Below are 14761 nucleotides of genomic sequence, written 5' to 3' on the forward strand. Positions count from 1 at the left end.
TAAACATAGCCAAATCCTTGCAGACAAACAAAAATTACGCGAAGCGAAATGTAGTGTGAGGAGGGCTATGCGAGAGGCGTTCAACTAATTCGAAAGTAAAGTTCTATGTACTGACTTGGCAGAAAATCTAAGGAATTTTGGTCTTATGTCAAAGCGGTAGGTGGATCAAAACAAAATGTCCAGACACTCTGTGACCAAAATGGTACGGAAACAGAGGATGACAGACTAAAGGCTGAAATGCCAAATGTCTTTTTCCAAAGCTGTTTCACAGAGGAAGACTGCACTGTAGTTCCTTCTTTAGATTGTCGCGCAGATGACAAAAAAGTAGATATCGAAATAGGTGACAGAGGGATAGAATAAAATCGCTCAAAAGAGGAAAGGCCGCTGGACCTGATGGGATACCAGTTCGATTTTACACAGAGTACGCGAAGGAACTTGCCCCCTTCTTGCAGCGGTGTACCGTAGGTCTCTAGAAGAGCGTAGCGTTCCAAAGGATTGGAAAAGAGCGCAGGTCATCCCCGTTTTCAAGAAGGGACGTCGAACAGATGTGCAGAACTATAGACCTATATCTCTAACGTCGATCAGTTGTAGAATTTTGGAACACGTATTATGTTCGAGTATAATGACTTTTCTGGAGACTACAAATCTATTCTGTAAGAATCAGCCTGGGTTTCGAAAAAGACGACCGTGTGAAACCCAGCTCGCGCTATTCATTCACGAGACTCAGAGGGCCATAGACACGGGTTCCCAGGTAGATGTTGTGTTTCTTGACTTCCGCAAGGCGTTTGATACAGTTCCACGCAGTCGTTTAATGAACAAAGTAAGAGCATATGGACTATCAGATCAATTGTCTGATTGGGTTGAAGAGTTCCTAGGTAAGGACGCAGCATGTCATTTTCAATGGAGAGAAGATTTCCGAAGTAAGAGTGATTTCAAGTGTGCTGTAGGGGGGTGTCGTAAGACCGTTGCTATTCACAATATATATATATATATATGACCTTGTGGATAACATCGGAAGTTCACTGAGGCTTTTTGCGGATGATGCTGTAGTATATCGAGAGGTTGTAACAATGGAAAATTGTACTGAAATGCAGGAGGATCTGCAACGAATTGACGCATGGTGCAGGAAATGGCAATTGAATCTCAATGTGTACAATTGTAATGTGCTGCTATTACATAGAAAGAAAGATCCTTTATGATTTAGCTAAAATATAGCAGGCCAGCAACTGGAAGCAGTTAATTCCATAAATTATCTGGGAGTAGTTATTAGGAGTGATTTAAAATGGAATGACCATATAAAATTAATCGTCGGTAAAGCAAATGCCAGAATGAGATTCATTGGAAGAATCCTAAGGAAATGCAGTCCAAAAACGAAGAAAGTAGGTTATAGTACACTTGTTCGCCCACTGCTCGAATACTGCTCACCAGTGTGGGATCCGTACCAGATAGGGTTGATAGAAGAGATAGAGAAGATCCAACGGAGAGCAGCGCGCTTCGTTACAGGATCATTCAGTAATCGCGAAAGCGTTACGGAGATGATAGATAAACTCCAGTGGAAGACTCTGCAAGAGAGACGTTCAGTAGCTCGGTACGGGCTTTTGTAGAAGTTTCGAGAACATACCTTCCCTCCTACGTATATCTCGCGAGGAGACCACGAGGATAAAATCAGAGAGATTAGAGCCCACACAGAGGCATACCGACAACCTTTCTTTCCACGAACAATACGAGACTGGAATAGAAGGGGGAATCGATAGAGGTACTCAAGGTATCCTGCGCCACACACCGTCAGGTGGCTTGTGGAGTATGGATGTAGACGTAGATGTAGATATAGATGAGAGGAACCTGACTGGTATACCATCTGGACTGGAAGACTTGTTGTATTAGCAACACCTAAAATATCTACTTTTACGTCACTCATGCTAACAGCTGTTCTGGTTTCGAATTCTGGAATATTTTCTTCGTCTTCTTTCGTGAAGGAATTACAGAAAACTATATTTAGTAACTCCGCTTTAGTGGCACCATCGTCGGTAACATTTCCATCGCCATCACGCAGTGACGGTATTGACTGTTTTTTGCCACTGCTGTACTTTACATACGACCAGAATCTCTTTGGGTTTTCTACCATATTTTGAGACAATGTTTCTTTGTGGAAACTATTAAAAGCATCTCGCATTGACGTCCGCATTAAATTTCGAGCTCCCGTGAAACTTAGCCAGTCTTCTGAATTTGGCGTGCTTTTTTCGTTGCTTCTGCAACAGTGTTCTGACGTGTTTTGTATACCATGGTGGATCAATCCCGTCTCTTATTAACTTATGCAGTATGACTCTGTGTATTGGTGTCGATATTGCATCTTGGAATTTGAGCTATATCTGGTCTACACTTACATAATTAGCTTGGAAGGAATGGAAACTCTTAGGAAGGCATCAAGCGAATTTTTATCTGCTCTTTTAAATAGATATATTTTGCGTTTATTTTAGTGGTTTTGGTTGATATGGTTTTGAGCCTCGCTACAATGACCTTGTGTTCACTAATCCCTGTATCCGTCATGACGCTCTATATTAGATGATGATTATTTGTTGCTAAGAGGTCAAGTGTGTTTTCGCAACCATTTACAATTCGTGTGGGCTCACGAAATAATTGTTCAAAGTAATTCTCAGAGAAAGCATGTAGTACAATTTCGGAAGATGTTTTCTGTCTACCACCTGCTTTGAACATGTATTTTCGTCAACAAATCGAGGGTAGATAAAGTCTTCACCAATTATAACTGTATGAGTGGGGTACTTATTTGTAATGAGATTCAAGTTTTCTTTGAACCGTTCAGCTATTACATCAACTGAGTTGGGGGGGGGGGGAGGGGGTTTCGGTAGAAGGAGCCAATTATTATTTTGGTACGGCTGTTGAGTATAATTCGCAGTAACTATTTCAGCTGCACTACAAGATAAACTAATACCAACAGACACTAACACACCACCACCTACTTTATTAAATTTATTCTTTCTGAACACGGTGTGCGCCTCTGTAAAAATTTAGGCAGAAATTATCTCCGGCTTTAGCCAGGTTTCTGTTCCTTTAACGATTTCAGCTTCATTGCTTTCTATCAGCGCTTGTAGCTCTGGTACTTTTCCAATACAGCTACGACAATTCACAATACCGACTGTTGCTTGGTCGATTCTCGTCGTTTCTTTGCCCTGTACCCTTTGAGACTAGAGCCCTTTTTTCTCTTTCCCGAGACTGTCTAACCTAAAAAACCACCCAGTCCACGTCCACGCCACACAGCCCTTGCTACCCGTGTAGCCGCCTCTTGTGTGTGGTGGACACCCGACCTATTTAGCGGAAACGGAAACCCCACCACCCTATGGCGCAAGTCGAGGAATCTGCAGCCTACACGGTCGCAGAACCGTCTGAGCGTCTGATTCAGACTCTCCACTCGGCTCTGTACCAAAAGTCCGCAGTCGGTCCTGTCGACGACGCTGCACGCGGTGAGCTCTATCTCGCTAACAGGACTAGCAGTCTTCGACAACTCAGATATCCGCCGGAAACCAGAGATAATCTCTTCCGATCGATAGCGACACACGTCATTAGTGCCGACGTGAGCCACCACCTGCAGTTGGCTGCACCCTGCACCCTTCGTGGCATCCGGAAGGCCCCTTCCACATCTCGGATGACTCCCCCCGGTATGAACACGGAGTGCACATTGGCTTTCTCCCCGTCCTTAGCTGAAATATCCATCACCCGCCAAACATTGGAGCTGCCAATGCCAAACATTGGAGCTGCCAATGACAAGCACTCCCACCCTTTGCTCCTGTCCGGACCTCTCAGGAAGACCGGCCACTGCCGCAACAGGCGAGGTCACCCGAGGTACTTTCAGCAGTGGGCAGCACCTCAAACCTATTACGGAGGCGTAAGGGTACAGCCTTGCGGCCAGCACCAACTTTCGCCTTTCGCCCAGGGATTCGCGACCCCGCTACGGTTCGCCAATCACCGTCAGGCAAGTGTCGGCCGTGCGGACGTCCGAATCCGAGGGCGCAGTGGCATCAGAGATCCCAGGAGACGCTATAGGTTCCAGAGGCGGCAAAGCGATCGCCTCGGGTGTCCCAGTGTCACCGCGGCGCAGGCAACAGCCTGGAGCCTGTCGAACACGGCCAACACAGCTTCCAGCTGTTTGCGGACGGTGGCCAATTCCCCCTGAATCCGTACACAACAGGCGTAGTCCCTATCCATCCCTAACATTTTTCTTCCTCTCTTTATCTCACAAGCCGTTCAAAACAAACAGACGACTGACGACAACGCGAATTTACACTACGCGGGTACTAAAACGCGATGCTACAACTCTCAAGTACTATAATACGCCCGAAATTTGTGAATTAAACTATGCAAAAACCCAAAAACACGCAAAGAAATTAAGAATTAAACTTCGAAACAAATAATTGAGCTAAGAGTACGACTTGCTGCTGGCTTCTGTTTATCCAACGGCGGCAGGAAGCTCACGGCAAAACTATGTTGACATCCTCACACTGTAGTTATGCGAAGATTCTGATTCGCCCGCACGTGCACGTTATGAGCATTTGCGGTACCCGCACCGGTAAAGAGGCTCTCATCCGTAAACGGTATCCGACGACCGAACAGTGGATCACCAGAATGCCGCTCGAGCAATCGATGACAGAAATTCTGACTTGTAGGGTAGTGTACAGATGTCAGCTCCCGTACCTTCTGCGTATGAAATGAGTGGAATTGCTGTCTCCGAAGCAGGCGCCGTACAGTCGATCGAGGACCCGCTACAGTATACGGCGGTTGCTCGTGGTCAGATTTTCACGTAACACTCCATCCAGTTGAGGCCAACCTAAACGTGTCACACCACGAATATCGTATTCCCTTAAACGCCTGTCCATAGCTGTGAAAAGTCTTGACGGTTTGGTACTCTGCTTTTTGGAAGCAGTTCAATGTACCTTCATGCTGCTGCTCGAGCACTGCCTTCTGCTGCGACGTAAAGAAGGTGCAGACCAGCGTATTCACCGTCTACGTACGCCACCGTATTGTATACGACGGCTGCAGTCTGTCAACTGCGACAGTACGAATGTAGGTAATACGTGTAGTGCCGCTACACAGCGATAGCGCCGTAGTGTACAAAGGTCCAAAAAGAAATCAAGTAAACAGAGGCATTTCGTCTCGTAAGCAAGCGATCAATGTAGAGAGGTGTACAAAGTAACATCAGTCTATATGCAAGCGAAAACGACACGCAAGAAGTGTGTACTGGTCCGCCATATAATGCCTACCACAAGCAACGTTACGCATCGTAACTGGGAAAGAAAGCAATTTACTCTGATTTATACTTTACACCCACCAAGTGTGACGATTACTTCTGCACGAGCGTACAAGAGTCTTTTAAATGGCTGACCGTCGCTGACCCTCTGCTACAGATCGTGGCCAACGCGACGAGCGCCAGCGCCAGCACCAGCAGCTCGTCGCGCGTCGCCAAGACGTGCTCGACGTCCACGTCGTCGTCGTCGACGTCGTCGTCGTCGTCACGCGTCCACCACGTGACGTCGTCCAGCACGAGCAGCAGCAGCAGCTCGAGCAGCGAGATGAAGGCGTCGTCCATGAAGTCGGACCTGTCCGAGCTGAAGTCGAGCATCTCGGAGATGAAGAACATCTCGAGCAGCGCGGCCAACTTCAGCTGCCGGCAGCTGCACACGTGCGGCTCGCTGGAGGAGCTGGACGAGCAGCCGGGCCCGGCCGACGAGCCGCTCGTCACGTTCCCACCCGAGCCCGACTCGCCGTCGCCGCCGTCGCCGCCGCCGCCGCCGCCGCCGGCCGCCGCCGCTGCCGCCGCCGCCGTCGCCGCCGACACGCTGCAGCTGGAGCAGAAGCGCGTGCTGTCGGCGTCGAGCACGCAGCGCACCCTCGTGGACGGCGCGACGACCACGGCCGAGCTGAGCTTCCAGCAGCAGCACCAGCACCAGCAGGCGGCGGCCGCGCTGCGCGCCCGACTCGACGCCGACGGCCTCTCCGCCGACAGGTCGCTCGCGCTCAAGCAGGTGGGCCGCCGTCTAACACCTCTTCCTTCCTCTCCACGCTCTTTCGCTTTTACTTACAAATCTTTTTCAATCTTCATCCTGGAAATATAGCAGACGGTACTTACAGATTAAAAACGATTTTTCTTTATAACATTGGCTTGCAATCTATTTACGATACTTTTGCCTCTTCTTTACATGTCCGCTGCTTTTTTCTTCGTTGTCAGCGAAGGTCCGAGACGGGAAAAAAACTGGTTGCACTTACGCTTTTCTTACTTTTTCGGCTTTTATGAACCCGATTTTTCCTACGCTGCTTTTGTGGATGTGCAACCGAGTTTCCCTCGAACTTGGACCTCCGGTAACAACTACAGAAAAAGCTTATAATGTGAAAATTCCGTGACTAACTTGTACGTCAATTTTATAAAAGCAAACTGTGTTTCTAATCTATATTTAGCAAAATGAAATGACGTATTATGTACACCTTACTTGGAGGATCATCACTGAATATGCTTTATAGACAATAGCGAATTGCGTCTGTTCAAAAATACATATATGTATATATACTTAAACTGAAATAAGCTTAAGAGCAAAAATACGATATTGTTTGATTCGTCGCAGCTGCTGCGGAAGATGAACGTGCAAAAAACGTATTACGTTACTCGTTAAATGCATCGAACTTTCGGCGATGACAATTGGTCGCCCACTTTGCAGTTCATCGTCAACATTAGTACGGGAACTTATTCTGTTTATTTTCGCCCTTCAGAGTGCACCCGTACACCAGTCTGCAAGATACTTCTTGGACTCCAAGTTTCGAGTATGCTACTCGTACTTAAATACACTAGTTTATTCTTAATTCTCGGTTCAGTATCTTAAGATGTGCGAGCAGCCCTAAAGTTGGAAAGTAAATGAACGTCCAGCAAAAGACAGAATAATTCCTGTCACTTATTACACGTTTTGAAATCTTACACTCCTGCACATGAAAATCGAAATCAGAAGTGTACAAAGCCGTTTGTGTTGCACACTTGTTGCAATAAGCATTTCAACACTTGTGCGATGTTGTCTAGTGTTGCGCAGCTCGCTGCATCTGCGCGATGTTTGTGTCACACTAGAAGAACACCTCTTTCAGTTTTTCTACAGCGTCACATTCGCCCAGATCCTATACGTGACACGTCTGCTCTGTGCAGATTCAGTGGATAAAATGAAGTCTCGCAATTGACGTACCCGATGTTTCGTGCAACTTTCGACTTCATACCAGTCCTTTACTGTGATACAAATTCGCCTCCTAGTTGTGACTATGTGATCCACACTCTTTCCAGTCACGAGTGACGTCTCTCTGGGACCTGGGCGTTGCTGCAGCGTGTATACAGCGTGTATGCAGTACGGGTATCTAAGCACCGACACGGAGGCAAGGCATTAGTGTGGCCGACTTGCGTGCGGTAAAAGTGTAAAAGTCCACTATGGTGACATTATTACCAAATGCTACCAAACAGGACCAAGGTGCTGTTATTCTCTGTTATTCTTTTCTCGGCTGCCGAAGGACAAACACCGGTAGACATCCATAGGCGAATGAGAATGTGTGTCGGGCATCACGTCCGTCGGAAACCACCGTTGTGGAATGCTCCGTCGAGTTCCGCGCTGGTCGTGCCGGTCGTGATACGGAGAGAGACGCCCCCGTGTCGCAGATGTCGTAACAGAGAAGTTATGCCAACTCAGGTGGGAGAAACTGGTCCGTGTAATAAAGCGGGTCACTTCGCGTCATCGAAAAGACTTTTTGCAGCAGAGCGCTAACTATTTATTAACAACGTGAATTATATTACTTATTCACACAGAGGCTGAAGTACCACAGATTTTCAGTTTATTACTAGTCCTAATTTCGGTCCTAGGGAGGACTCTGCGCAACGGATTTTAATTCTCGAACTTGTGAACAACCGATCGGGGTTCATACTTCCTTTATAACACGTTTCGTAATTTCCTCTTACAAGGGCGCAGGACCCTGATAAGTACAGGTCATTGGCGCATGTGTTGTCGTGCACTCTGGCAAGAAAGTAATTGCATTTTAATCATTTATTCGTTATCTTTCAATCAATCACATGGTATAATCAGTCTCAAATTGTTAACAACAGGCGAGAGAAATAGTTAAAGACTGACATTATCTCAAACTGGTGGAGGGCAGGCCGCTGCTGAACTGAGAAAGTGAAACAGTTGGACGGCTTCAAACAGCACAGCACTCGATCTCACAGATCAGCGCCATCGAGCAGGTGACAGTGCACGTGCGGCAGGTTAAGAGTCGAAAGGAAGAGAAGTGAGGCGCGCTTCCCCAGCCTACAACGTTGCCCGACGCCCGCCCCTACGGCTGCCGCCGACACCGAGCTACACCGACATCCCAGCGAGGTGTCCGGCCTCTACCAAACGCCCCACCTAGCCTAGGCACGGCGCCGTCTGGCTTAGCCCTCCAGCGCACGAGAGGCGCAACTCCCAATCAGAAAATTTTTCGATAAAAATTAAGCTGCCACCCGCGTGTCAAAGTGATAAGTGCCCATCAGATTCGCTCCCGCCTCTGCAGCAACACGCTGCTGTGAAACTTGCCCTCGGACAAAAATTTGTCAGACACCGAGCACGATATTTTCTACGGTTTCCCCGGCGTAGATCCTACCGGGCCCTGAGAGCCCTACCGCCGCGGGCAGACTCCAAAACGAGCATTAGCTGGCGCCGATTCATTCAGTTCCGTACCTCCGCGCCTCGGTGTCGTCCACTCTGGCGCCTCTGCGGGTGCGGCACAGACCCCTGGACGCCTGCTGTCTCCGAGGACCCCGGCGGCCTCCTTGTGGACACGGAGAATCGCTTCCCTGTTCGTCCCGCACAACACAGCCGAGGGCCCGGAATCAGCTGTTGGAATTTTAACAGCAACATAAAGTTATAAAAATAAATTACTGAAGTAACATTATCTCCGAACCTCTCTCTCTCTCCCCCTTGCCGATCGAAAACAAAATTGTAGCTAACACGGATCTCATAAACTCTAATGTGAACTGAATGTAAGGGGTGCCCGATTACCCGCCCTATAACCGCGATCCCTCCCCAAGAGATTACGACGTCTCCGGCCCCTTAAAAAAGGCCGCGGAGCGTCGACCATTCCTGTCGAACGAGGAGGTGCGGCAAGCAGTTGCGGAAACACGGTCTTATGTGCGACCTGGTGCGTCGGTGAGATGGTTGCCTCAGTGTTCGTGGCGATTTAGCCCTACTGGCATATCGATTCTGAACTTCACGGCCTTCGAACGGACGCTTCTTTATCGCCCCTTATACAATTCCCCGAACAAAATGTCTTCGCCATTAAACAGCGAAACGGCGAAACGATCGTCAGTTATGCAGTTACAGTGAGTTGTTGCTCACGCACACGTGGCAGTAATGCGTGCCCGTGACTGCAGCAAATCATTCTTACGAAACTCTTAGCTCCTATTGTTGCCGTGTTTGCCGTCACCGCGAACGTTCTCCTCTGATCTGCAACAGTGCCTGTGTGAGGAGAGCCGCCGCCTGCAGCCGTGCCACGCAGGCTGCCGCGCGCCCACTGCACCTCGCTACTCCCTGGCAGACACGACACCACACAACGAAATCGTCACATTTTTAAGTATAACTTGGACACTGTGTAAAATACACAGAAATCGTCTTGTGGGTACCGGTGGAAGCTAGGCGAGTCTGTTCGCGCACCGTGTTGTTCTACTTAGGGTAAGCTGCAATACTAGAAAATCGAAAAGAAATTCAGGAAAACGTGCGGAGGATCGACGAATTGTGGGGGAACTGAAAACTGACTCTGAACGTAAATAAATGTAACATACTGCGTGAACTAGCCGGAAAACCGATATTATACATTTACACCTACGTGCAGATGTAGAAAAAGCAATTAATTATATATACGGTTCGATTACAGTGTTGGTAGTGTAACAACGTAAAATACATAGGAGTAATGTACCGCAGAGAGCTACTCTATGTACACGGGTGTGCAAAAGGACAAAAGTAATTTTCACACAATGTGTCACAGGCAACTAACACAGCTGTATGGAACTTGGACCACACATAGAAATAACTGCCACGGTATAGTACAGAAGGTGAACTGAATGGAATACGCAGTAAGACGGACGGAAATGATACCTTTATTCGAGGGCAATAATTAAACTGAAGTCATCGCGATTATGATGGTCCTCTAGACATACCAAAATCCGGCCCGGGTTCGATTCCCGGCGGGGTCAGGGATTTTCTTTGCCTCGTGATGGCTGGGTGTTGTGTGCTGTCCTTAGGTTAGTTAGGTTTAAGTAGTTCTAAGTTCTAGGGGACTTATGACCACAGCAGTTGAGTCCCATAGTGCTCAGAGCCATTTGAACCATTTGAACCAAAATCCGGGTCGCGGTTCTTACTAGGGTATGTGATCACCACGGATAGAAGTGCGCACTCTGCAACGTGCTCCAACAGTGGGCACGAGGTCGGTAAGCAGTTGTGGTCGTGTTGCGTTCCGTTCCTGCACCAGCGCAGTTGACAGCTGTGGGTGGTCGCCGGTGCACGTGGCGCGCTGCGGTGTCTCCCGCACGTGCTGGATGTGCGGGGAGGCCACTGGCTTCCCCTGACATCCTCTCATTCCGAGAGCTCCACCGGCTTCGCCGTTCGATGCGGTCGTGCGTTGCCACCCGTGAAAGTGAAGTCAGAGCGGAATGCAGCCGTGAGAAGACGCGCGTCGTGACGCACGACAATGTCGTAACGACGCACACCGCTCTGAGTACGGCTTCGAAAGATTTGCTAGTCAGTGCGCCGACTCCCCACACCGTAACACCGGGACCATCAAAACTATCACGTCCGACGATCTTCCTGCTCGTATTGGTGTTCCCACGTCCGAAATGACGCTCGCATCCGGAAGGGCACGCCGCCCCACTCTCGGTCGGTCCGGTCCCAGTGCTGTCGCTACCATCGCGAATCCCTCACCGTGGTGTTCTCGCGAGTGAACGTCGTTGCGACCTAGACTGCTTCCCCGTGCACATCTTTCCAGGAGTGCGTTCGGCCACGACGCCAATTTTATGGACGAAAGTGCAGGACCGCATAGAACAGAGCGGCCGGTGGAGCTCTCCGAACGAGAGGATACGAGGGGAATCGACTCGGCTGTCCGTTTCCCGACTTAAACCCCACCCAGCTGCAGCGCACCACACGCGCCACCGACTGTTCGGCAGTGGTCGAACGCGCTGGAGGACGACTGCAACGCTGTGCTGCCGACCTCGTGGACGGCCACGGCACGGGAGCGCGTCGCAGAGTATGTGTTAAGCTGTCCGTGCTGGTCACACACCCAATGAACAACCACGTTCCGCCTTTCGTTAAGTCTGCGCGACCGTCAGAAATCGAGGTGACATCAGCGTAGTTACTGTCTTTGAGTAAAAGCATAATTTCTGTCCTTCTAATTGCACGTTTAATTCAGTTTATCTTCTGTACTGTACCGTGGCAGTTCTTTCTATTTACGGTTCAAGTTTCGTAGAGCTGCGTTACTTCTCCGTGACACGTTGTGCGACAGATACTTTCGTGCGTACGTTTTGCGCAGTGCAGTGCACTGTGCAGACCGCCGAGGCGTACCACGAGGCAGTTATCGCAGAAGCAAATGTATCGGTCACGTGCGGCTCGGAAGCAACGAGATCGCTGCTGTGGTCAGTCTGGTTCTGTCGTCACGGCACCTGCGGCAGCCGTATCCAGTCTCCTCTAGATTCTTCGCGTGAAACTCGTTACAGAGATTTTGTGAGTAGGCTTTCGTGCGAAATAACCACAACAAATAATCTGTGGGGAAAGCAGATGCCAGACTGCGTTTCGTTAGAAGATTTCTTCACATTTGCCATGTTATTGCCAGAAGGTTTGGCGAGCACATTACTTTAAACAGTAACGTTTTAGAAAACCTACTGAGGAATTTGTACGATCATTTTTGAGTGAAATAAATTTGTTTGTTTATTACAAGAAGCCGAAAGCAATACAATTTACCCACTACACATGCCCCTTGCAAAACACACGTTCGACTCGTTATTGAGCATTGATCGTATGTACAGGACCTTTACCTGGTAAAATTAATAGGAGATTCAAAGAAGAGCCGCATTTAGTGAATGCGAGAACGTTGTACATCCCTAAAGGTTTATTGTTAAAATTAAAAAAGCTAGCGTTTTAAGATACGTGGGAGAAGCCAGGATAGGGGGACGGGGCTAACGGAGTTGCCCGACCAGAAGCACCACCTGCCTGCCGTGACGCGAGCACCGCGGTGGCTCAGCAAAACGGTCGTCCGTCGCTGTACTGCGAGTGCTCGGGCGTGGCTACATTTCCACTCACTGCAGGCTACACTTATATCTATGTTCTGCAAGTGGTAGGTAACACTAAGCTGCATCTTAAAACTTTGGAACAATGTTTTATGATTATAATGTGATGTTGCTAGTCTCCTACCAGGCGCCTCCCCAGGTGGCGGATAGGGGAATGCTCACCAGATATGGTGGGTACCGGGGAAATAAAATACCCGGGGTGGACCAAAACTAGCAAACTAGGGCACGACGGTTCCACATGTCAGTGGCGGTTTCCCGACAGCGTCTGTTCCACATGTTAGTGGCGGCTGATTTGTGTTTCAAGGCTCCACAACCTTGATCCTACCAACTGGCACATGTCAGACCAAAATACAATTACAAGTAAAATCATGGTTCGTGTATGTAATAACAAAAGTACCCCAGGTGGTGAAATCCACCCACCTAGCAGAAAGGTGGCAACCGGTCTATCGGATTCTGGGGAGACCGGACCTACACGACTTGTGAGTGGATCGGAGCACTCTGGAAAACTTCCCAAAAATGAAGATTACATTGGAACAGTAAACATACGGACACTAATACAAACCGGAAAATTATACACATTAACAGAAGAATTAAAGAAGCTGAAAATCCAAATCCTAGCAGTACAAGAGACCAGATTTCCTGATAATCAAATCACTGACTACAATGGCTTCAGAATTTTCAAAAGTGGAACGTACAGAAAAATTGGTAAAGGGGCAAACATGCTTGGTATGGCCTTTATGGTCGAAAAATCCTCAGTTAAATTTGTAAAATCTGTAAAAACTATTAGCAATAGACTAATGTTTCTTAGGTTGAAACACAAGAATAAATATTACACCCTAATTAATGTTCACGCACCCTGCAACGTTGACAATAGAAAGGACCTAGACAATGTGGATAAATTTTGGGAACGATTAGAACTTGAAATGTCAAAGATACCGAGGAATGATGTCAAAATACTTCTTGGAGATTTCAATGCACAGATTGGCAGAGAAAAGAAATACAGGAAGACGGTTGGGCTATACCCAGCACACAAATTGACCAACAAAAATGGCATGCGACTAATCCAACTTTGTCAACAATTCAACATGAAAATCAGCTCAACGTCGTTCAATAAGAAACCAAGAACACAGAAGACCTGGATATCCCCTATAAGCCAATTGGGAGAGTTTCAAATTGACCATGTGGCCATCTCATATAACTTCCAAAAAGAGATCAGAGATATCCAGGTTAGGAGAGGTGCAAATATTGACTCAGATCATTATCTCACAAGAGTTCGGGTCCAATTCACCCCAAGAAGGAAAACACCAAGAATTCCACCAGCAATCCCAAAATTTGACCTACAAAAACTAACAGAATCAGAAACAATTAAAAAATGGGAAAATTCTCCCGCAAAGAACTGGGAAACATTCAAGGAAAAAATCACAAAAATGGCGAAGGAGCAAATACCACTGAAGAAGAAGCACAAACATCCATGGTGGAATATGGAATGCGAAAAGGCAATTCAAGTTCGTACAGAAGCCTTTGCGAAGTACAGTTCAAATAAAAATGAGAAAACTCTTCAAAACTTTTTAGAAATACGGAAACTTTCAAATAAACTTATTAGACAAGAGAAGAGAAAGTATGTAACTCAGCAACTGGAATCAATAGAAGCAGATTTTAAAAATTATAATACGCATGGATTCTACAAAACTTTTGCAAACCAAATTAAAGGGTATATCCCTCAAAATGTCTGTTTTCGGAAATCAGATGGGAATCTGGCACTAAGCGACGAAGAAAACTGTGAAGAATTAGCCAAATATTTTGAAACGCTACTAAACTGTCCAGAACCAACAGAAGCTCTTCCAATATCCAGCACTAAAGCCCCGCAACAGCAAGACTCTGTACCGCCAACTGAAGAAGAAATTATCAAACACATAAACAAACTCAAAAATAACAAAGCATCAGGAGAAGATGGAATTGTAGCCGAATTTCTCAAAAGTCTAGGGTCTAACTCAAGAAATGAGCTAGTTAAAATTATTCAAAACATATGGGTTACTGAAGAAATACCAGAAGATTGGAAATGTGCCCTAATACATCCGTTACATAAAAAACGGGATAAATCGGATGTGAACAACTATAGAGGAATCTCCTTACTTGCCGTCACATACAAGATATTATCAGCTTGTCTTCTTGAAAGAACACAAAAACTGCTAGAACCCAAAATCTCAGATTTCCAAGCTGGTTTCAGACCAAACAGATCATGTCCAGAACAAATTTTAAACTTGAAATTGATTACAAGGATGAGACAAATGCGAAGGAAGCCTACAGTATATGTCTTTGTCGACTTTAAAAAGGCATATGATTCAATTCACAGACCCACACTATTTAAAATTCTTGAAGAACAAGGACTGGATAAGAAGACACGGAACATCATAGAGCAGACATTAA

General features: G+C 47.2%; 1 protein-coding gene across 7 annotated transcripts in view; it reads left to right on the top strand.

The window, feature by feature from the left end:
• The window catches only part of LOC126202933 (NAD(+) hydrolase sarm1), a 1078224-nt gene that overhangs the window by 929307 nt on the left and 134156 nt on the right, over positions 1-14761 (top strand). For 6 of the 7 annotated variants that reach the window (XM_049937073.1, XM_049937030.1, XM_049937053.1 and 3 more), the window contains one exon: positions 5418-6035. The exons of the other annotated variant lie outside the window; for it this stretch is intronic. In XM_049937073.1, coding sequence (XP_049793030.1) covers positions 5418-6035 — 618 coding nt within the window. The remainder of the gene's footprint in view (positions 1-5417; positions 6036-14761) is intronic. 7 annotated transcript variants of the gene reach the window in all.

The sequence above is a fragment of the Schistocerca nitens genome, chromosome 1, assembly GCF_023898315.1.
Source record: "Schistocerca nitens isolate TAMUIC-IGC-003100 chromosome 1, iqSchNite1.1, whole genome shotgun sequence".
Classification (NCBI taxonomy): domain Eukaryota; kingdom Metazoa; phylum Arthropoda; class Insecta; order Orthoptera; family Acrididae; genus Schistocerca; species Schistocerca nitens.